Source organism: Cetorhinus maximus, chromosome 16, assembly GCF_964194155.1.
Source record: "Cetorhinus maximus chromosome 16, sCetMax3.hap1.1, whole genome shotgun sequence".
Taxonomy (NCBI): Eukaryota; Metazoa; Chordata; class Chondrichthyes; order Lamniformes; family Cetorhinidae; genus Cetorhinus; species Cetorhinus maximus.
In genome coordinates, this window is record NC_135894.1 from 16,609,628 (window position 1) to 16,634,694 (window position 25,067).

The 25,067-nt window shown below is 44.6% G+C and overlaps 1 protein-coding gene across 2 annotated transcripts in view; it reads right to left on the reverse strand.

The window, feature by feature from the left end:
- The window catches only part of wwc3 (WWC family member 3), a 233,251-nt gene that overhangs the window by 56,047 nt on the left and 152,137 nt on the right, over positions 1-25,067 (reverse strand). For both annotated transcript variants that reach the window (XM_078559419.1, XM_078559418.1), the window contains exons 6-9: positions 24,459-24,588; positions 15,451-15,597; positions 9,330-9,403; positions 2,739-2,981 (exon numbers count right to left, since the gene is read on the reverse strand). In XM_078559419.1, the coding sequence (XP_078415545.1) occupies positions 2,739-2,981; positions 9,330-9,403; positions 15,451-15,597; positions 24,459-24,588 (594 nt within the window). The remainder of the gene's footprint in view (positions 1-2,738; positions 2,982-9,329; positions 9,404-15,450; positions 15,598-24,458; positions 24,589-25,067) is intronic.

The window sequence follows — 25,067 nt, forward strand, 5'->3', positions numbered from 1 at the left end:
GGGATCTTTTACATCCACCCGAGAGAACAGATGGCACTGCTTTTTAATATCGCAACCAAAAAAATGGCATCTCTCTGACAGTGCAGCACACCCCTCACAGCACTGCAGAGGAGAAGGGGAAATGGATCAGAGGGAGAAGGGAATTCTAGAATAGGCTAATAGTGTGAGATGAAGTAGGGAGGGAGGAAGCTTGTGAAGTATAAACACCAGCATGGGGCAGTAGGACCAAATGGCCTGTTTCTGTGCAATAGACCCACTGCAACGGAGTCATCAAGCCCTGTTTCACAGACTGAAGATTTTGATTCGAGCCACATTAGAGATTGAAGGGCGTTGGGGATCCGAGGACCAGACTTAACTACTTGATTTGCAAACTCTCATGCACCATACGTGCATTCAGTTTAGAGGCAGCAGCTTTGCTTACTGATTCTCAACACGGAAGATCTGCAACTAATTTCAACATTGCATTATTGTGGGGTTAGAGCGTCTGGTTAAAGAAAACTTTTAACACATCCGCCCAGCCACATAATCCATGGCCAAGATCTTTAGAACGATGGAGTTTCCCTTCCTGCCATCCGAGGAGTCAACAGGGAAAACATCCCCACCGACACTGGCAGGTCTGCAGCCCATTTCGCCCTCCAACCAACGTTCATTGGCTGCAGGTGGGGCTTCCGCCTCTCACTCGGGAGGAAGTCCCGCCCAGGAGAGCTGCCGGCCAATCGGATTGGCTGGCAGCTCTCTGGTCCCTGCAGCGCCACAAGCTATAATAGACAGGGCTGGGACTGCATGCAGTCCCATGAGTTCCAGGAAGACGTAGGTTTTGGGGATCTCAGGACAGGGAGGTTGGGGAGGCCGGGGGGAGGGGTTTGCTCGTGGAGGTGACCCCACCCCCAGCCCGGGGCCTGAACCCAATTATTTTCGAGCCTCCCCCAGACCCCAAAACTTTTCCCATCAGCCTGAAATCTGACGCTCTATGGGAAACAGCCCTTAAGTGGTCAATAATTGGCCACTGAAGGGCCTCAATTGGGGCAAGAGTAGATGGCCCATGCGAGGCCTCGCCCATCCCATTGCAGTGGTCAGGGCAGGTGGGGCCTTATCGGGAAGCCCATCAGAGGAATTTTACCCTCACCTCTCACTTACAAACCCATCCGGCGGGGGAGCCTAAAATTCAGGCCTGTGTCTCATACTTGACACTCATATACCCTTTAAAATTTAGTTGTTGCGTGCATCTCGTATTATTCCTGGCACACAGTCCCTTGAAATCTTTCGCCCAGCTGTGCACACGTTACTTCTCAAGGAGCAAGCTCTGTGCAGTATGGTGCAGGCTGCTGTGTGGCCAATGCTGCTCAGTGAGAAGATTGCTGATACCACTAAACATCCTCAAATATCAGCACGTTCCCATTTTCTGTTTTTCCAAAATATAATCACAAGTGCAAAGTTGCTGTAAACCAGGCAGTGAAGACTGGAATAGAGATCAGGAAGAGCAAACAACCTGCTGGAGGGTGAATCACCCAGGGCCCGGGGTGGCTCTGGGCTCAGCTGGCCATTATTGGCCATGACTGGCTACTACAGTACCTCCCTCAGGTTGCTTGGACTTTGTGCTCAAGTCTCTGGAATAGGGGCTTTTACCCATAAAGAGTTGAGTGCACTGGTACTGAACCACATCAGGCAGGAGTCGGGACTCCTGCTTTCTTTGCAACCATGGAGCCAGCCCTCGGTATTGTGCTGTCAAATAAGGGAATGGAGCTCATGTACAACTAGCAGAGAGAAGCGTACACTGCACAAAATACAAGCAGGCAGCAAGACTTTTCAAACATTGAATGTGCATGGCACAGTTTAATAAAGTTCACTCACTGTGGGTCATTTCGTCTTTGGGCAGTAGTACAAAAAGGGCAATAACAGGTCAGTTGGTCACGAAAGATCTCTTCCCATTTTCATTTCCATTAATTTAATGGGTACCTGATCAGGCATTGGGAGCTTTACAATTTTGCCCAAAATCTAAGTTACCCCAACTTTCTATAAATTAGGCAATTGGTAGTCTGTTTAAAAATAAATAAAATGCAGAATAGGAGTCAATTGTCAAAAAGGCAAACAATCACTGAGCCCACCTTATCAAGGAGGATTCCTGGCAAAGCTCAATAGCCATGGTGATTATTGGCAGTGAACTGCAGATGGCCAGTTTTCACTACAGGTCTTAGTGGAAAGGGCTGGGTGAGCGGACACACCTTAGTCTCTTGATAGAGCTGTTTCTCCACCCCCACCTCCCCCAACCAACATACAATATTCTTCAACCATTTTCAGGTAGCTGAATCTATCACAGCAATAAATGCTGGCCTAGCCAGCGATCCTCACATCCCATGAACAGATTTTTAAAAAGCCTGCTGCCAGCTGTTTGATAACTGAATTAATATGTCCCTCCTAAACCTCCCTCTCTCTCTCCTCTAAGCTGCTTCTTAAAATCTAACTCTTTGACCAAACTTTTAGCCACCTGACTTAATTTTTTTTTGGCTCAGTCTGATTCTGATCCTAATCCTGGGAATGTTTCCGATGTAAAAGGTGTTTTTAGCAGAAGGATTTGAGGGCAGAGCAGGGCCGACAGACTAATTGGATAGGTCTTACAAAGGGCCAGCACAGACCTCGTGGCTGAATGGCCTCCACGACATGAATGCAAGTTGTTTGGCTGTGGTAAGAGCACGGAGGTGGTTTAATTTATATTCCCCAGCTATAAAAGAAACACAAACCTTTCAGCAAACTCCTGACACGGGATGGATCGTGCTTGCTGGATATCATCCTCCAGACGCAGGCGTTCTGCCTCCAGTCGGGCCATTTCCTCGGGCAAACGCTTCTGTTGGCTGATGAGCTGCAGCTCCTGCAGCAGTGCCTCCTTCTCTCTGATCAGTTGGAGACGGTCCCAATCAACCTCAGCCCTTCCTGGCCATGTCTCATTGTCCAACTGAGCTAGCTGTAGCTGGATGCTGGAAACCCTGTGTGATATGTGGATGGGTGGGGCAGCATGGAGAGAGAGAGAGAAACGAAGAAACAAAGGGGTAAGGTTACGGTTAATATCGGAGCAAAGCTATAGTTTCCCACACCAACAAGAAATAGTCACAAACAGTTCAAGTTGTCGTCCATATTTCCTCTTGGAAACAAAAAAGATGTCAAAATACCATTAGGTGCCCAGGCTTATTTTCCTCCACCCTGAACTTTGTTGAACACAGTTGACTTTGCAGATTCAATGTTTCCATCCTTGGGGTTTGGCATTTATCACTTATCCCTAGTTACCCTGAGGAGCTGCTGGTGGCCTTCTGCTTAAAGTAATCCCAATGGTTTTTGACGCAACATAGCTGTCCTCAGAAGTGACCTAGCAAGCACCCAAGTGTCAACCGCGTCGGCGTGGGACTGGAGTCACATATAAACCAAACACGGCTTTCCTTCCCTTAAAGACAATCGTGAGGCAGATGGGTTTTTAATAGCAATCGGGCAGCTTGAAGCTCATTTTTACTGACAGAAGATTTTTAAGCTCCACTTTCTTAAAAAAATGGATTCCAGCGCTCAAACTGACACGTTCCCTGGGTTACCAGTCCATGCCTCCAGATTACAAATTCAGTCACATAATCACCACGCTACCATCATATCTTGGCTGTTGATTCACTCCCCATCAGCACAGGATAGTTAAGCAATCCTGCGAGCCTTATAGACCTGGAGCAGCACAAACTGACAGCTAGAGCAAACTCGGTGACAGTGAATTTACAGGATAAGCAGCAGACAAAGGAAAACAGACTACACTGTCCTTCAGCAAGCCGCCTGGATTCAGCCTCTGTTCGAATACAAGGCCCAGTGTTGGTCTCCTCACATGGTGGGTGATATAAGAGCTTTTAGAAGGGGTTTAGAGAAGGACCGCAAGAGAGCGAGAGAGAGAGACAGAGAAAGAGAGGCAGAGAGATGGAGAAACAGAAAGAAAGAGTGCAAGAGGGGAATGTAAAATGGCTTGCTGACTCACTTTCTCCGGTACATTCCTTCACCCAGTCAAGACCTGTCCCACAGAGTTGTAAATAAAAGTTAATCGATGCAGTGAGTGACTATTTTGTTCCCAAGCTTGTATGTTCTTTCTCCGATGAGTTCGTGGATGGATGCAGTAAATTTATACAGCCAGCAGGGGGTGCCCGTTTCTGATCTGATGCTGACTAACAACGCTCACCTTTCTGCCAAGGCTGTCAAGATGATTTACTTATCCCCCTCAAACATTTGTCTAATTAACCCACCTCACGATTACATCCCTTGCATTTAATACCAAATGTTGCCATATTTCCTCAAAGCCACAGATATGTTGTAAGAAGAGTGGCTCTGGTATGAGTGCTGACCTTGTGGAACGAGTGCATTTCACAAATCGGATGAGAGAATCCAGATGGTGACTCTGCTGTTGCAGCTATTGGTAAGTGAGAGGGACAGGTACTGAACAGAATGTACTTAACCAAGAATGCCTGGGGCCTTCTCCTCATCATATCAATGTCACAGCCCTTTAAGGTCTATCTTATGTCTCAGTTATCGTGCCACAAGTTACACAACGAATAGAAAGAAGGATGCACTTGTATTAATGTAGCAGTGCCTTTCACAACCGTGGGATATCTAAAAGCGCTTTACAGCTAATGGAGTACTTCTTTTGAAGTATAATCACTGTCGTACTGTAGGAATATTCCCACAAAACTTTTGTGTCCCGTATTTACTGAGCATTGGGGGCAGTTAACGAGGCCAGTACAGCAAATCAGCTCATAAGATGAACATGAGAGATTCTCAATACAGTCACAAGTTGGTGCTTTGACAAGTTTGCTCTTTGTTGAAATACACAAACGTATCCATTTTATGACATCCTCAACGGTAAATAAGCTTCCGAGGCAGTTCGGGTCCATTACTTACACTAAACTCACTCAACTTCCTGTTACAACATATTGTAAAGCAACTTGGAATGTCCCAAGGTTGTGAGAGGTGGTATATAAATGCAGGACTTTTAACTTGTGGCTGGACTTGTCCTAAATATTTCTTCTGGAATACAAACAAAGGCATTAAAATAGTTGTCTGGCTATCGGTTTCTTTCCATAAGTTTTTAGATTTGCTCTGTTTGAAAGATCCCTTTCACATTCAGTATTGGCAGTTCCTGGCGTTCATAAAAAAACGTCCTCTTAAAAAAGAATCGAAAAATGGATTTTGCTGCGCATTTTATTTTATGTTTATAAAACATGGCACTAAACATTTACAAATGAGTACGAGGGGAGCTGTCAGGAAGCAAAAAAATTGCTTCTCTCTGTGAATTAAAGAGTTACAGAAATGATATTTCTTGCTGAAAAATTAGTGCAACACAGCAAATTCTCTCGCCCACAACGTGCTGGAACTAATTCTGGGTACTCATGTCGGCCACAGAGAGCTGCAGTGAAAACACTGTAATGCATTTAAACACAAAGGCTCTTCAGTAATCCCAACAAGCTAAGGGCAGGAATGCATGATAAACGAAGAATGCGACCACAAAGATAATAGCTGCAGCAATATATTCAACGCACTTACCCTCACACAACATTGCAGCACTCCTCTAGCACAACACGCCCCTTTTCTCAAAAGTGGTTATCCCAGAGCAGCCAAAGGGGGAAAACAGTTTGCCTTTTGATCCTGCTAGATCATTTATTCATGCCATTCCTTAACTTTGTTCTTAATTTGGAGAATTGTGCGCTCAATAATGGATATCAGTGCTGAGAATGGAATACTTTTCCACACTGTACAAAAGCACATATAGCACAGCCTTAGATGTAATCTCAGAAGAGCAGACCCTCTACCGCTTTATGGGGTTTCACTTTTTGAGGCGATGTGTTGCATCCAGGTTCCCTCCCCTGCTGAAAGCACTGACTCTATCTTGGGTACAGGTCCACCAATGCTTACTGACCTCTGCATTTAACCAAGTGGCCAGCCTTCAAGTCTGAACCTAGTCAGTAAAAGTCAACAGATTATTTAACTGCAAACTACATCCCAGCTAAGATGGACATAGGGATCGCCCAACATTCACAGATCCCCGGCAAGAGTTCAACGGACAATGAGGTGCTGTGACAAGCTCAGTTGATTTCTCCCACCCCCAAGATGCAGGAAGATTGTATTCCCTCATCACCACCACTATTACTCAACCCAAGATTAGCTAATTCAGCACAGCTCATGGTTTGGACCTGGGGCCTTAATGATCTATGAGGCTCAGAACCATAACATTGACTGCACCTACCCACTGAGCCACCTTCATACTAAAAACAGTGCAATCATGCTGTTATTAAAAACACACAGTGGCATGCCCCATTCACCAGCAGCGATATCCAGTAATGAGCAACCAAATTCACCAGAAAAGTTAAGGGCTTGAGTATAAATCCTCTGGGTTCAGTGATCAACTAATTTACAAACTGCTAGTGGGAAGGTCCCATGTTGTCCCTTCCATTGGTATTGCATAGATTCTACATTGAAAATCACGTATTAATATCTAATTATCAACAAGTGGTGCAAAATAAATGGCATTTCAAGAATTCATTCAACAGACCTGGTCATTGTACTCAATGCATCGTCTGGTATATTCCTGGTACTCTCTATTCCAAACAGCAAAAAAATCATTCACAGGGGCATTTATTGCCCATCCCCAGTTTTGCTGAGGAGTTGGTGTGCCTTCTTCTGGAATCAATCAGACAACTAAATGACTTGTGAGGCAACTTCAGAGGACATTTAAGAGTCAACCACCTTGGTGTGGGAGTGGAGGTGCATATAGGCCAGACTGGGTAAAGAGGGTCTAGTTACCTTCCCTAACCATCTCTGAGGGAAAGTGTTACCCAGGGGCCTTAAGGAAAGAAAATCAAGGCAAGATTCATTGATTCGTTCGTGTGCTCTGCCCGAAGGCAGGTCCTTGGTACATTGTCTGCTGATGCTTTGACCTGAGCCATTTTCTTAGCAGCTGTTGTCAGTGGTCTTTTGCCATTGCGCTTCTGCTCTCAGGGGCAGGATGGGGAAGCAGGTCCCAAACCTACCTTAGCCGGAATGGGAATCGAACCCACACCGTTGGCATTATTCTGCGCCACATGCTAGGCATCTAGCCAACTGAGCTAACTGGCTCAGGAGAATCACAGAAATTGAGAGAAGATTTAATGTCACAATTGGACTGGATTCGGAATCAATGAGCCAAATTCTAAATTTGTTGATGATAACCGAATTGTGTGGGGTGGTGAAAGAGAATCAATATGGAGGACAGCTGCAACAAATTACAGGAGGACATGACTCAACTTGCAGAATGGGCAAATAATTGGCAAATGAATTCCAACACAGATAAATTTGAGGTAGTACACATTGGTAGGAAGAATAGGAGAGGTCACTTACTACTTGAAAGGTGGAAGTCAAGGTGAGGTAGAGGAACAAAGGGATCACCGAGTACAAATACACCAATCACTAATAGGTTAGCAAGGCCATAAAAAAAGCAAATCAAGCACTAGGCTTAACTTCTAGAGGGACAGACTTGAAAAGTAGGGAAGTTATGTTAAACTTGCATCAAACCTTTGTTAGGCCACACTTCAGAGTACTTGTGCTGTTCTGATCACCATATTATAATGAGGATAGAGACACACTGGAGAGGGTGCAGAGAAGGTTTACAAGGGCGATACTCGAAATCCATGGGTGTACATCAGGAAAGGACTGACAGGTTGAGTCTTCTCTGGAAAGAAGGCTGAGGGGTAACCTAATGGAGGTTTTTAAAATGATGAAAGGTTTTGATGGAGTGGATACAGAGAGAATGTTTCCTCTTGAGGGGAAGAGCATAACTAGAGGCCATCAATATAAGATCGTTACCAAGAAACCCACTAGGGAGTTCAGAAGAAATTTATTTATCCAGAGAATGGTAAGAATGTGGAACTTGCTACCACAGGGAGTGGTTGAAGTGAATAGTACAGATGCATTTAAGGAGAAGCTAGACAAGCATACGGAGTAAAAGGAATATTTGGTAGTACAGAACTTGAGTATTGCTGAAAAAAAAAGAGACGTGTCTAGACATGTCTAAGCTTTTCATCTTGCACTCATCAGGGCACTCGCAAGAATACTAATATTAGGGGAAAGAACAACTTATAGGGCAGAATTTTACGGCCCCGTTTTGGTAAAATGCAGGGAGACATTATAAATCCCATTGACAACAACGGAAACGTAAAATCCTGCTGTTGTAAAATTCTGCCCACACTGTACGTGAAGAGAGTGATGATTGGTTGACATTTGTATGATAGGCAAAATGTCTTTTTGCCTTGACGGCAGCATCCTGTTAGTGGTGAATACCTCTCGTGTTGCTATTGAATAGTAGCAGCATGAAACAGCTAGCTTCATCTGTTGCTCGAATTTTTGACATACCTTTTGCTCCGCGATCGGACAATATTTGCTAAATAACCCTCAGTGTGCTAAGAATTACGCTGACAACCAATTTAAGATTGTCAGTTGGGCTCGTAGTGTGGTGCAGTTGTGTGTCCTGGAGCAACACATATTAATACACAGGGCCCTGTTCTTTGCAGACAGAAAGAACATGTACACACATTGTGCCTGTTTCAGCTAAACAAAATAAGTGACAGCCATTCACTGACTCATTCCTCAGGGTAATGCCTTAACCAATCAGGGTCAAGCTACCTGGTTTAAATTTCAAACAATGCTTGGTAGTTAACTGTCAGTCACCATCACAGATGCATTTTCCATGGCAATGCCACTTGCCAACCAATCAGCACTCTCTTCACATTCAGTATAAATTGTTGGTTTCCCCTTATATTGGTATTCTTGCAAAGTGTCCTGATGAGTGCAGACGAAAAGCTTAGACAAGTCTCTTTTTTTTAGAAAAGGGAACAGAGTTACAATGGTAGATTTAGATGAGGAAAGATGAAGGAGGCTCAAGTGCAGCTTAAACACCAGCATGGGCTGGTTGGACTGAATGGCCTGTTTCTGTGCTGTAAACCCTAAGTAATTCTTAGATGTATTGAGTATTTGAACCCAATATTTTACATGGCAGCCACATACTGAACCAGCCACAGGATCACGTGGACATGGGTCAAAATGTCATTTCTCTCCGTCAAGAGTTTGTCTACAATGTATATGGTGATCGTCCTCAGTGCCCTAATTACCTTCAATGTGCTCTTTTGTATAGAATTTGTACCAGCAGATTCTTCAACAGTCCTTTTTGAAATACAATTTAATAGCATAGTATGTTAAGAAAAAGTAAAGGAGGAGGCAAAAAAGGAAACAGGTAAGAATTGAGAGACAAGAAACAATGGTCACTGCAGAAGACATTTAATTTTTCATACCTCTTCTTAGCTTCTTCATACTGCCAACTAAGTCGAACTCTGTCTGCCAGTTTGGACCTTCCGCCACATGAAAACTGTGAAAGGGAAAGCATTAACTTTATTAAGAGCAAACATTCGTAAATCTAAGCTCTTAGTTCAGACGTGGCTCAAATGTTTGCGTTGAAAGTGGGGGGACTTGGCTCTTTTGAAAATATTTAGTTAAAAGGACGCAATACTTTTAAACAAGTTCAAGTCAACAATGTGCAAAGATGATCGCTGAAATGTAACAGTTCACAAAAAGGCACCATCATTGCACCAATGCCACAGTCTTCAACTGCCAGACTGGGGAAGGCTCTTTTTCATTTCTCTTAAGCAACGTGAACAACAGTTTTTCGAAAAGGTTTGCTCCTCTCCTAGACCAGCAGCATGATCTGGGGAAACCAAACCATATTCCTCGAAAGGAGTAAATCCACAAATTAACAGCCCTGAAATGATGGATTTACATCTTATATGTAAACTGCATGCAATTGAGCATGATTGTTAATCATGCCCCCCAGGCATGAAAGAATTTCCATTTAGATTCTAGGAAGCAAAACTACATAAGTGGAGAAGATGCGCAGAATGAACCTATATCTATAATTAAAAGTTCTGTGGGTAACACAAATCCATTACACTGAAGTTTTCTTCACAAAGTTTTCAGGGGAGATAGGACAATGGTCACTGGTTCAAGCATTATGTTGATTAAAAAGGTTATTAAATCACTATTTGATAACTGATTTATGCTAATTAACTTGCATTCATTAAACAGGTAGGAAAAAGCTACAACTCAGCAAACAGCTCAGAATCAACCAAAATCCCTCTGGGAGCTACCAATCAGCCACTAGTATAAAATATTTGCTTTCCAAGTACAAGACTGATGAGGTCTTTCAAAACAAACTGAATCGCTCCAAAATGTTGCAGTCATGTTGGTTTCTACACCAGCCCAACACAAACATCTATAAGCAATGACGATGAGGCAAATGAATTCACTCCATTGCTATCAGTTCTGAACTAGCCTGTCCTCTTCAGTCATCTGAATCCCTTTTGGTGACAAATGACTTGACATTGTCTATCCAGTGTTTCATTGCTCTAGCTCTGCTTCTTGTTCTATGTAGGAATAAGTGTACAGGGTCATGAAGGTATCCTAGCTGTTTCCATTCCAGAAAGTTCCAGCAATAGCTCTGAAGACTTGTGCTCCAGAACTAGTTGTGTCCCTAGCCAAGCTGTCCCAGTACAGCTAGAACATTGGCATCTACTCTGCAATATGGAAAACTGCTCAGGTATGTCCTGTCCACAAAAAACAGGACAAATCCAACCCGGCCAGTCACCACCCCATCAGTCTCCTCTCGATCATCAGTAAAGTAATGGAAGGGGTCTTCAACAGTGCTATCAAGCAGCACTTACTCAGCAATAGCCTGCTCACTGACAATCAGTTTGGTTTCTGCCAGGGCCACTCAGCTCATGATTTCATTATAGCTTTGGTCCAAGCATGGACAGAATAGCTGAACTCAAGAGGTGAGGTGAGATGAGAGTGACCGCCCTTGACATTAAGGCAGCATTTAACCAAGTGTGGAATCAAGAAGCCCTAGCAAAACTGAAGTAATGGGAATCAGAGGAAAAACTCTCCACTGATTGGAGTCATACATAGCACAAAGGAAAATGGTTGTGGTCATTGGCAGTCAATCATCTCACTCCCAGGACATCACTGAAGGAGTTCCTCAGGGAACTGGCCCAACCATCTTCAGTTGCTTCATCAATGACCTTCCCTCCATCATAAGGTCAGAAGTGAGAATGTTCACTGATGATTGCACCATGTTCAGCACCATTTGCTACTTCTCAGATACTGAAGCAATCCGTGCCCAAATGCAGCAAGACCTGACCAACACTCAGGCAAGGGTTGATAAGTAGCAAGTAACATTTGCGCCACACAAGTACCAGGCAATGGCCATCTCCAACAAGAGAGAATCCAACCACCTCCCCTTAACATTCAATGGCATTACCATTGCTGAATCCCCCACCATCAACATCCGGGGGTTACCATCAACCAGAAACTGAACTAGACCAGCAATATAAATACAAGAACAGGTCAGCGGCTCAGAATTCTGCAGCGAGTAACTCACCTCCTGACTCCCCAAAGCCTGTCCACCAACTACAAGGCTCATGTCAGGAATGTGATGAAATACTCTCCACTTGCCTGCATGAGTGCAGCTCCCACAACACTCAAGAAGTATGACACCATCCAGGACAAAGCAGCCTGCTTGATTGGCACCCCATCTACCACATTAAACATTCACTTCCTCCACCACCGACACAGTGGCAGCAGTGTGTACCATCTACAAAGATACACTGCAGCAACTCACTAGGGATCCTTCAACAGCACCTTCTAAACCCGCGACCTCTACCATCTAGAAGGACAAGGGAAGCAGATGCATGGGAACGCCACCACCTGCATGTTCCCCTCCAGGTCACTCACCATCCTGACTTGGAAATATATCGCTGTTCCTTCACTGTCGCTGGGTCAAAATCCTGGAGCTCCCTCCCTAACAGCACTGTGGGTGTACCTACACCACATTGGCTGCAGCAGTTCAAGAAGGCAGCTCACCACCACCTTCTCAAGGGCAACTAGGGGTGCGCAATAAATCCTGGCCCAGGCAGCGAAGCCCACATCCCATGAATGAATTAAAACAAAAGCTACCCAAACCATCGCAGTCATCTTTCTCTGATCTTTTGTGTAGGTGCGTATTCTTGTCCAAGCCATGTTCTTATTAAGCCAATCTTGATTTTTTGCATCCTGGTTACTCCTAGTATTCCTCTCAATTAACTCATCCTCACTGTTAAGTATGGGGGTCCAGGATGTAGAGGTGGAGGAGCGTCAGTCCTTGACTTTGACCAACTGGTATGAGGTACTTGCTTTCTGTGTAATTGAGAAAACATGTACCGCAGAGTGATTGGACAACTGACCAAAGCACTATAGTGCAGGAAGCCATTCAAGTAGAGGGAGTTTTGCAGGGGCAATGACGTAGTGATAGGGGACAGTGTAGTCAGGTTGATACATACTGTCTAACCCCTGCAACTGCAACTAGGAGCTCCAAAGGTTGTGTTGTTGCTAGAAATCTAAAGAGAAAAATTGAGAGAATAGAGCGGTAAAAATACTTTTCATGAAAAGTAGTAGTAAAACTACTTCAAAGAATAGTAGTAAAAAATAAAATTAAAGGCTCTTTGCCTGAGTACACATTGTATTTGTAACAGGATAGGCGAATTAGCCACATAGAGAGATGAATTGGTTTCATCCGATCACCATTGCAGAGACATTGTTGCAAGGTGATCAAGGTTGAGAAATAATATTCCAGGGTGCACAAGCCTTCCAAAAGACAGGCAGGATGGGAAAGTAGGAGGGGTAGTCCTGATAATAAAGGATGACATCAGGACATTAGTGAGGATGGATCCTCACTCAGAAGATCAGGAAGTAAAATCAATATGGGTGGAGATTTGGAATACCAAGGGTCAGAAAAAACTGGTGGACAGTAGTTACACTCTTGTAACTTATAACTAAGCCTGTGGCCTGTGTCACTTCCTGACTCTCCCTCTCGCCAATCCTTCCTCTTGCCAAACTTCACCGCTACCTGACCGTCCTGTTCGCCCCTTCCCTCTCCTGAATCTGCATTCCAGTTCAAAGAAGGTCCAAATCCAGATCAGATGTCGGAGCTCCAGGATTGTGGAAATGCGGGTCATGATGATGCAGAAGTGCCGAGCTGGGGCTGTTATAATGGGTGCTTTTTTAAAATGCTCCTGCTCGCGGCTTCCCTCTACTGAACCCCACTGTGAGCGAGGCCTCTGGAGATGAACAGCAAGAGGCAGGGGGAGCAGCTTTGACTGAAGTATTCCACTCAAACCACTAAAAAAAAGAACTCTGTCATATTCAGCCTCGAGTTTGGAAAGGAAGAAGGTGTTTTGCACAGGGCTAACGGATTTTCGAGATGTGACTCTGGAAATAAGTATCTGCGGTGGTGCTAGAACCCTGGGACATGACTGCAGTGAACAATGATGGGGAAGTGCGCAGGAGACAGTGACTTGGAGTGAAAGTAAACTCATTCCTGCTTTTACATACGGTACCTGTACTATTGTGTGCGTTCAAACAAATATCAATTATAGCAGCCCCAGTTCAGCAATTCTGCATCGTCAGGGTCCGCACTTTGACAATCCTAGAGCGCTGGCTTCGGATCGCAGTTGGATCTGGATCCAGGTCCTTCCCTGAACAGCAATGGAGGTTCAGGAGAACAAAACGGTGAGCAGGAGAGTCGGGGAGTGGGAGGTTTGGTGGGATCAAGGAGGAGCGTGAGGGGGAGTCAGGGAGCAGGTGAGGCCGCATGTCGGGGCATCGACAGTGAGAGAAAGGGTAAGGAGCAGGAGAGGCCACTCCAAAATGGTGCGAATCGGATCACGTGGCTCTATGTCAGAATGGAGGGAAATTACTTTAAAATGAAACTCAGGACGTTAAATGAGAATACATTACAGTTAACTCACTGACATTAAAGCGAAACAACGTTAAAAGGGGCCTTTTTTTCCTTTATTGAGCATTTGTCACCCATCCCTAATTGCCCTTGAACCGAGTGGTTTGCTGGGCCATTTCAGAGGGCAGTTAAGAGTCAACCATATTGCTGTGGGTCTGGAGTCACATGTAGGCCAGACCAGGTAAGGATGGCAGAATATCCTTCCCTAAAGGGCGTTAGTGAACCAGGTGGGTTTTTACAACAATGGATGATTGTCATGGTTACTGAGACTAACTTGCAATTCCAGATTTTTATTAATTGAATTTAAATTCTAATCGGCTGCCGTGTTGGGATTTAAAGCCGTGCCCTCAGAGCATTGGCCTGGGCTTCTAGGCCGCTAGCCCAGTGACATAGCCACGACACCACCATGTCCCCATGAACCTGGTCAAAAACCAGCTTGTTGTTCACGCACTTCTACGCATCTTTTTACCCGCCTCTGCACCGCCTTGGTAAATACACAGCCTTAGGACAGCCTCACTGTAGTGGGGGTCGCCACAGGAAATTCGGCGGCCCAGCCAATAAGACCATCGACTTTCGGCAGGGCCGGACGATCCCGGCAGTGGGTGGGGCTGGGAAGTCCGGCCCATAAACATTCCATATGCATCAAATATTACACACAGTATGTAATATAATATATTAGATATCCATTTCCAAAAATAACAATCCCATACCCAACTCTTTCCAGTCCTCCCCGATTTCAGTCTCATCAAATCCTCCCAGCCCATATTCACCTGAACCCCACTCCTGGAACTTGGGTGCGCCCGCAGCCACCTAACTTTCTCCCATAACCCAACCCACCCAACTATTCCCTCATCCCAAATCTACTCCACCACTGCAACCTCGTAACTGCAACTCACCATGAGGTGCTACTGTCAAGGTCAGCACTTATTGAGCATCCCTAGATGCCAGAGGTGGACGTGGAAGTGGAGATGGTGGTGCTCTGCCTTCTTGAACCGCTGAGCAGTTCAATATATCCGAATGGCATTCTAGCTCATCCAGGCGGCAGGTAAAACCAACCATGTTGATCGGGGACTGGGTCACACAAAGGCTAGACCAGGTAAGGAAGGCAAGTATCCCTCCCTAAAGGATATCAGTGAGCCAGTTGGGTTCTTATAACTTTTACCGACAAATAGCTTTTTATTTAAACATTTTGAAAAGCCCTGCTCAAGTTCTCAACACGCCCAGGGCAGGATTTGAAGCAACTTTCTGTGGGTTGCTAGGCCAGTAATATAGGAACTGCACTACCATCCCCAGTCACTCCAGGATTTGGAATTTGAACAGCCATTTTCTGTAAAGCGGAAGGAGAATGTGAAGTAATTTTAACATGGAACCCTACTACTGCCAGATCAAGCTGTTTGATCATTTATCTATTTGTTAATTGAAAATGAAAACATTGGTGGGCTTTATCTTGTGGTCAGTGGAACAAAAGCGCCGATTCTGAATTTTGTTTTCTTGAATTGTACGAGCAGCAGAGGTTCTGCGAATGCGGTCTGAAATCACAATGTAAGTTAGCCAAAGAGTTTATAAATAGGTCTTAGCATTCGAAAACATACCTCTCCGATGATGTCAGTCTGTGACCCTGCTTCACAGAACTGCTGCGATAAACACTCAGAGGCCAAGCGTGCATTCGTCTGGAGGTCCTGCAGGGAGTTCTCAATGCAACAGCTATTCCTGAATTCATCTGTTAGTCTAGCAAGGCTCTGAAAAGCGAGACAAAAGAAACACTGAGATTCTCATTCAGCTCAGGCACACTGAGTAGCAAAGTTACAGCCATAGAAGAATCATTTAGTTGTCTAAGCGCTGGTTAATGCCAGTCAATTGCTTTATTTTGTGGATTGGCACTGGTTAGCAGTCATAGTAGCCATTTTGTGTCAAATTCCCCCGGTGCAGCATTAGGATTCAAAATGGAGAGCGTGGACAAACAAAAAGTGCAAATTATTGAGCAAACTGACAATTTGGAGAAATTCACCGTTTTGAAAAAAGAAAACCTACTGGTCGAAAAAGAATGAAAAGGATACTAATCATGACCAAAGATTCCTTTGTAACAATACTAATAGATTATCCTTTTGGTAATTGAGTCGATGACAATCAATGCCCCAATTGCATCATAATTCCTCAGTCGTGCCTGTAAAAAATGCAGGGAACACAGTTCACTTTATCTGCTTTTAGGCCCATCATAGAGTCGTTCAGCACAGAAGGAAGCCATTTAGCCATTGTGCCTGTGCTGGCTTTTTGAAAGAGCTATCCAATAAGTTTCATTCTACTGCTTTCCCCTTAGCCCTGCTATTTTTCTCCTTTTACAAGAATACATCCAATTCCCTTTCAAACGTTATTATTGAATCGGCTTTCGTCACCCTGTCATGCAGTGTATTCTGAATCGTAACAACTGTAAAACAATTTTCCCTCATCTGCCCTCTGGTTCCTTTGCCAATTATCCTAACTCGGTGTCCTCTGGTGAGACACCCATCCACCAGTGGAAACAGAGTATTATATAGGAACAGGAGTGAGCCATTCAGCCCATCAAGCTCAATGCACCATTCAATTAAATCATGATTGATCTGTACCTCAACTCCATTTAGGTGCCTGTGACTTTTTACCTAACTAAGATCTGTTGATGTTGGTTTTGAAAATGTCAGTGGGCCCAACACCGCAGCCATTTTGTGTCAATTACCCTTGGGGAACAAGTTCCTGATTTCCACTAGCCTGAGAGAGAAAAACTGCTGCCCGAGTTTACTGCTGAATCACCTGGATCTAATTTTAAGATTATGTGCCCTGGCTAAACAGATTCTCCATATCTACCCGATCAAACCCTTTTATCATGTTAAAGGCAATGATTTGATCACCTCTTAATCTCCCCACGCTCACATGTGATGACACAATGGAGCAGAGAGGTTTCGTAAAGAAAGAGTAAAACTTTATTACGGGGGCATCTCGGAGTGCTTGCACCTAGACCCAATCCCTCATTGTAATGGTTCTTCCCCCACCACCCCACCCCTGCTGCTCTCCCGGATTGCCCACACTAAGAGCTCACTGGTCAAAGGTCCCACAGTACATCACATGACCCGCGATTAACAGGAGGGATGGACAATACATGCAGTTAGCACATTTCCTCCCCCTTTAGTTTTTTGCAATTATCTTTACAAAGCACATTTGAACATCCGAAAAACATTTATACAATTTCAGGTGATTATAAATCTAGTCTTTGAGGTGCTCTTTGTACACGGCTAGAGCGGTGTAGCTCCACCACTGGAGGTTCCTGAACAGGATTGACAGGATCTAGAAGCTGCACTATGAGACATATGATCGGAACTGGGCAGTTCAGAATTTGGCAACTCTTCTGAAACATCTGGAATGTCTGTTCTAGGTCAATCACACACCTCAGAAGTCAATGGGTTCAACGTTATCAAAGGTTGATCAGTTAATTGTTGGAACGTCTCTCTAGCACGGATATGATCCACGTGCTTACGGATATTCTATCTCCCACTTGTACCTGGAAAGATAACGCACCAGTCTCCGAAACAATGGCTCCCAAAGCCAAACAGGGTCCACTGCTGAAATTTCACACATATACCGTGTCACCTACACTGAATGCGCGAGCTTTACTGTGTATGTAATGGGTAAACTTCTGATTATTCTGGTTCCGCGCTACCTTCCCCTCTAAATTCGGGAACAGCAAGTGTAAACGTGCACGCAGACGCCATTTCATTAATAACTCCGATGGTGTTGAACCAGTCATCGAATGTGGTGTGGTATGATAAGTTAAGATAAACTGAGAGCCGAGATTCCAGGGTACCTTCCGATAGCTTTTTCATACCAGACTTAAAAGTTTGCGCAGCCCTCTCAGCTAGGCCATTCAATGAGGGATGCCAAGGAGCTGTCTTTATACGGCGGATTCCTTTCAGATCCATAAATTTCTGAAACACGGTGCTGGTAAAGACTGTACCATTATCAGAAACGACGATTTCATGCTGAAACAGTGACGTAGCTTCTCGATAGTTGCGTTTGATGTTGGGAATTTGACTTCGTACACATCCATCCATTTTGAATGTGCGTCTACAATTAACAAAAACATGGTACCTAAGAATGGACCTACATAACAGACATGTAGTCGAACCCAGGGTCGACCAGGCCATTCCCAGGGATACAGTGGAGCTGAAACATGCAATTTCCGTTGTTGCTGACAGTGGGAGACAGTGCTTGACCATGGTTTCGATGTCACTGTCAATGCCTGGCCACCAGACATAGCTTCGCACAAGCATTTTCAATCTCTGATATGCCTGGATGCGCACTGTGGAGTTCTGTCAAGAGTGGCTCTCTACCTTGTGGTGGGGCCACAACTCTCGACCCCCACAACAAAATTCCGTCTTGATGGCTTAATTCCGTGTTTCTGATACGGAGCGGTCTCAATTCTTCAGATCCAGGTGAGTTTGGCCAACCTTGCAAATAAAGGGCAGGATTTTTACCTCGACGGGTGGGCCCGGGAGTGGCTGCAAAACCAACTGCCACCTGATATTGGGCCCCGACCGCGATCTCACGCTGACTGGCCAATTAACGGCCAGTGAGAGCTCCTTGAAGTCACAGGGCTGCCTCAGGGAGCTGAAGATTTTTAGCACTAAAAATAAAGAATGGAAAAATAAGGAAAACATGTCCCCTCATGTGACAGAGTCACGTGTTAATCATGAGCTTTAAAAGTTTTTATTTTTTTTTTAAATCACTGGTTGAAACCGCTTCTCGCCCATAGATGAGGTTTCGCAAAAAATGCAAAGGCCACTTGGCCTATTCAGCCTGCCCGCCAGCTGAACATTTCAACAGGCAGTGAACAATTAAATTCAATTAAATTCAATTCAATATCGTATCTCTGTTCGTTCAATTCCAAATTTGTTTCACACACACAGGCAAAGGATCTAAGAAATTCAATAATAGCACTAATTCTTGTGGAATGCGAGTATTTACAATATTATCTGATTTTAGGCGAAATATCTCGGACCAGTCGAGTTTTATCTTCTGTATCCAATAAAAGACTGGGTCCCTCCCCTTTTATGATTATCACAGGCAGTTGGTCTGTCTGTCCCTTGTAACAGACTGGGGCAGTGGCAATGCCCTTGACTTGAATAGATTCTCCCATATAACGTCTTAACTTGGTGGTTGTCCGCTCCAGGTTTATTGGCTGTCTTCCTTCATTAAGATGCCTGAAAGTTTGCTCTCCAACCACCATGGTTGAGGCACCAGTATCCGCTTCTATACGCAGTGGCTTCTCATTTACTTGTACTGTCACCATAACAGGCTCAGTTTTCACAGCCGTACACATCAGTATCAGCAGCTTCAGCCTTTGCTGTACCTGTTAACTCCATCATGTTTGTTTGCTGTCTTGTAAGTTGTTTCATCTTTGTTCGGCATTGCCTAACCATGTGTCCCTTCTAATGACAATAATGACATTCTGCCGCTCTGAATTTACAGGTATCTGCTCCGTGGTCACCTCCACATTGATAGCAATTTTATCTTGAAGTTGTTGATGAAGTGCTTCTGTTAGGCTTCTTAATGTTTCTCATAGTGAACATTGAATTGCGCTTTAATTCTGCAGGTCCGGTTTTCACACCACACTCGGAGGCAGGTTCCCACCCCACATGGAGTACGGCCCCATTATCCATGTGTTGCAAAGCCTGTGAGCCTCTCGCAGCATTTTCCATGGCGAGGGAGATTTCTAGGGGGTGCTTAAAGACGATATCGACTTCGGCAAGCAAGTGGCGCTGTATGGCATCGGCCTTGACTCCACACGCCAGTCGGTCCCTCAGCATATTGGTTAATGAGTCCCCAAAGCCGCAGTATTCCGTTAACTGCTTGAGGTTGGCCATTATATGTTGTGATGGACTCTCCCGGGGCACAAACTCTTGAATTCAATTCAAAGCGTTGCATTATCACAGATGGCTTTGGCTGGAAGGGTGCTTTCACTAGGTCCATTAACTCCCTTGTATGACCTGGAGTTAGGCGTGCTCGGTGCAGTCAGGTTGTATGTTTTACTGCCGCACACTCAAGAGGATCGCTTTCCACTTTCCTTTGGCGGTTATTTCACTTGCTACAACGTAAAATCCGAGGCGCTCAACATACTGGCTCAGGACGTGCGCACATGTGCGTGTGCCCTTTCTCATCTAATAGCTCATGCTGGTCTGGGTAAAGCCACCTACTTGATCAATCTAGCCACAACCAATCCATCGCAAGGAGATGGGGGAAAGGGTAGGAGAATTAAAAAAGGAACCGAAAGGTAGAGATCAGGGAGACATTACCTGAAAAGAACCATTTGCAACCGAGGGGATAAAATTACACAACATCCGAAGTGTGATTAAAGGAAAATGAGGCAGTGCTCTGTTCAATGGAATAAGTTGATCTTGAGCCAGATTCAGAGCATTCTGCTAACAAACCCCTGCCCCTTGGGTTAGAATCACCATCACTACAGTCATTCACTCCAAAGAAAAATAACCCACACATGGTTTTATTCCTTTCCAATTTAGAATGGAAAACAGAACATGTTGCCGCTGCACTTGTACCAAATTTGAGTATTGTGGAGGCAAAGACCAAAGAAAGAACTTTGAGAGGAGAAAACTATAGAAGAGATGTGCGGGGCAAGTTTTTTTACGCAGAGGGCAATGAGTGTCTGGAATTCGCTGCCAGAGGAGGTGGTGGAAGCAGGTACGATAGTGGTGTTTAAGAGGCAGCTTGACAAATACATGAATAGGATGGGAATAGAGGGATACGGACCCCAGAAGTGCAAAATGTTTTAGTTGACGGGCAATATGATCGGCGCAGGCTTGGAGGGCCGAAGGGCCTGTTCCTGTGCTGTACTTTTCTTTGTTCTTTGTTCATTGACACTTTACTGAATACTGTTTTTGGACTATTAATTAGTGAAATCCTTCTTCCTGATATAGGCAAGAAGTCAAAGTATAAGTCATGCCCTCAGCCACTTCTCACTTTCAGATCCAGCGCCGTCATGGCCCTCAACAAGTCAAAATTTAGGCCGTTACTTCATGCATAGGACCTGCTTGTTCAGAGACTTCAATTTGATTCTAAAGGTTTGTTAACATTGAGCTATCCTGCAACTAATTGTGTTTAAGATTAAGATATTCATTTCGACCAAAAACCTTTTGATGACAAAGAAAACATGTGGAGGATTGCCACTGATGGAGATTCGTAGTAACTAATCTTGAAGAATGACAACTGTACTTGTTGCATTTCATCAAATAGAAATAGAGGAGTAAAATCTGGTTCCGTAGCACCATTTCTTGGCCAATACAATAGTCTTCAAAAATCCAAAATGGGGCATCCGTGGGTCCTTTGGTGCCTGGCTGGAGTTGCAGATGTTTGCAACATGTCTCAGTTTTCTGTCCACTCTGCTTTCTGGGACGCCACTGAGACTCTGTATTCAAAGAGAGCTAAATACATCTCATTCTCTCCTGCCAGAGAGCAGTAGACAGAGCAAGAACATGGCTTCACAAGGCTTGCAGGCTTCCTTGTGATGCAGGGTGCCACTGATTGGACACAAATTGCTTTGTGGGCCCTGCAATTCAACTCCGTGATGTACTGCTCCCTCAATGTCCAGCTGCTGTGTGAGCATACCAGATCAACGCCCAGAATGACGCCCACGATGCCTTCATTTTGCAGCACTCCACTGTGTCATCTGCACCTGAGCCTTCACATAAACTGAAGGATGTCTCATGACCTCAGTTGCCTCATGAAATGTGATAGAGCAGACCACTAGCATGCTGATACAATGATTCTGCTGGCTGTACCACTCTTGAGGGAACCCTGCAGCACTCGGAGCATGTGTCGAACTTGTGGTGGCCTGCTGCTGGTTGCACAGCCTCAGCATCAAGAGGGTGTAACCCTTTTCACCAGCTACATGGAAAGCTGCTGAGGAGCAGGAAGAGGAAGAGGGAGGAGGTAACTTAGCCAAACACTTCTGGCCGAGCTGCCCTCGAACGACACATTTAACTGCAGTATCAGTGACACAATCCCAATTTACCAAGAGTCCCATACCTTATCTTCGTCTGTCACTGACCATCTTGGCATCCGCTTGCAAATATATAAGTCAACACAAAATAAACATTCCAAACCAAATTTATAACTGAAAACAATCCATACTGCATACCAACATAAACAAATCACCTTTGTGCATTCCCTTAGTGCCTGTCTTCCATCTCCCTTCCTCTGTCCTGGTTCCCCTACACTGTGCTACCCCAGTGGCTGCAGCACACCTGGTGGAAGACTTTATTAGGGGAGATCGCAGATGGTCTTGGAGGTGACCTCCAGCAACTCTGGGCCTAAAGGGCCTGGCTTTGAACTGCACCAGCAGGCTAGGCTGGCTAACTGGCAACTGCAGGGGAAATGGCAGAGTGGCACTGTTGGGAGGAAAAGTGCTGTCATCCTGAGGGCGGACAGGAGGTTCACTACCAATTCCCTGGGGCAATACCTCAGCAATCCTAGTAATCTGCTGCAGGACAGGTTGCTTTTTTTTTATATTCATTCGTGGGAATGGGGGCTTCACTGGCTAGGCCAGCATTTATTGCCCATCCCTAATTGCTCTTGAGAACTGAGTGGCTTGCTAGGCCATTTTAGAGGACACAGCTATGGGTCTGGAGTCACATTTAGGCCAGACCCTAAAGGACATTATTGAACCAGATGGGTTTTTAATGACAATCAATAATGGCTTCATGGTCATTTTTTTTTCATTGAATTCAGATTTCACCATCTGTCGTGGTGGGGTTCAAGCCTAGCTCCCAGAGCATTACCCTGGGTACCTGGATTACTAGTCCACTGACAATACCCTACGTCACCTCCTCCCCCTGAACTGCTGAGAGAGCCTGTGAGCCCCTATGAGCACTGGTATTTACAGTCATGATGGCAGCAGACTGAGCCTGCATGACCTCCGTCTGAGTTTCCACTGCAGTAACCAGACACTGGGCAGCTTCCTCCTATGGTGCAATGAGAACTGAGATATCAGATGATGCATCATGGTTTGGTCCACAAGTGTGCTAATGGACTCCAATTCAATGGGCTCCAACACCTGTGCCAAGTTGTCATGCTTCTCAACATTGAACACAGGCTTTCTGGCAGGTCTGCCAATGCATCAAGCATTTCATTCTGCATACCCATCAGCCTTTTTCTGTAGCCTGCCCCATCCAAATGTTTATTGCAGTCCTCTTGAGCAAGGCTCCTGTGTGTGACCACATCCTCCGGTGAGCTGGCACCTATGCTACCCTTGCCCACTGATCCAGCTGCAGGCCACTCATGCCCAGTGTCTCACCATGTGAGGATCGCTCCTCTAAAGTATCCTTCAAATTAAATGGAGTGTCAGTATCTGAGCTAGTGGCTAAGTGCGAGATTGAACAATGGTGTTTCTTCATCATCACCGTCTTCATGCTCTTCCACCAATGGTTGACCAGGTAGAAATTGTTGTCTATCCCAACATGAGGATCAGCACTTTGGCAACAAGGGCAATCCGCCAGTGATATTTGGTTCATTCAACCGTTCAAGCTTTTTTGTTTCCCATTTTAGATCATTCACTGGACAAAATGCCAAAGAGAAGCCAAATTTTTCCTCTTGGGGTGGAGGGTGGGGTGCAGAGGAAAGTAGGACAAAGTCAGAGGTAACTAACATTTTCCAATCTGCTCACTGATTACCAAACATCAGTAACTGTCATAAGAAGAACACAGCACAGACTGTCCCTTCTTCCCGGAAGAATAGCACGTGGGGGTTCGCAGCTTTCAATAAAAGCAATGGGACTGGAATGAGAATAACAAGATTTGAAAACCCCTTGATCAGCAATAAAGTCATTTAGTGCTTTTGTTAAGGCCTTGTAAGCTCCTGCTATGGTTAATTGGCATGCAGTGTTAAACATTCAAATTCCCAGGGGTTATTTCCTTTTCCAGAAGGAGAGTCACGTTTATAGTCTGCAGATTGCAGATTCTTGCCGCCCTAATTCTCACATCCATGCTCCAAAAAAAAATGCAGCCCTTATTGAGGGCAAGGAATTATTTCTAGTATCCTTTTTTTGTCAAAAGTCCTGCTACTCCCAAAAAATACTTCTCAGGTAAGGTAATGAACCAATGGAATGAGAGAATAGGGTTACGGTTACAAATTCTCATGATAGGGATGTTCCTATCAAAGCTAGCATTTATTGCTATCCCTAATTGCCCTAAGAGCGTGGTGGTGCACCACCTTCCTGGTTTTATACAGCAGACTGGCTTGCTAAAACACTTCAAAGGGCAATTAAAAGTCAACTATTTTGGCATGGGACTCAAGTTACATAATAGATCAGTCCAGGCAAGAACAGCAAGAGTCCTTCCTTAAAGGATATCGATGAACCAGTTGGTTTTCTAATGATAATCCAACAGCTCCTGGGACACCTTTACCAATGCTTGTTTTTTATTTTCTTTTTGTTTTAAATTGAATTAAGTTTCCAAAATTGTCATGGTGGGATTTGAATTCCTGTTATCTGGGTTATTAAGTCTAGGACCCTGGGTTACTAGTCCGCTAAATTTTCCTGTGCAATAAGGAAGGAATGTCTTACCTGAATAAGGTCCTGCCTTTCTTTCTCTCCTAAAGTAATTGACTTCTTGATGGTTCTCAGCTCATTCATTATTTCCTGTGCTTCATCCAGTTTGTAGTTGGTTTGACTGTCGGACATTTTACGGTCAATCCTGAATCAAAAGAAAAAGAGAATGAAATACTTCAACAATGTGTTTTATTCTTCTCCCCATGGCGTGTCAGCACTTTTTTTTGGCTGGTAGGAACAATTTTTAGGTCACAGAAATAAACGCCCTGATTGAGATTTGAGCCACTTCTGAAAAGCTGTTACAACCACTGAACTAACAGATTTGCTGATAGTCATTTGGAGCTAAACAGGAGCGCTGCACTGTTATTTTCGTACTGCGCAGTTTTAAGATATTGATGGTGCTGGGACAAAAGAACTCCTTGTTGTCTAGCATTGTTGCCATGCATTTAGTATATATAGTGTTGGGGTCAACAAGTTATATTCAACGACAACAGATGCAATTTGGGTGTCTGCACAGAGGCAAAGGTGCCTAAACTTAACGGAATGATTTAATATGGGCTGACTTATAAGAATTGATCAAGTCTGAGGGTCCCAAAATAATCCAGTTCCTCTCAATGTAAAGCA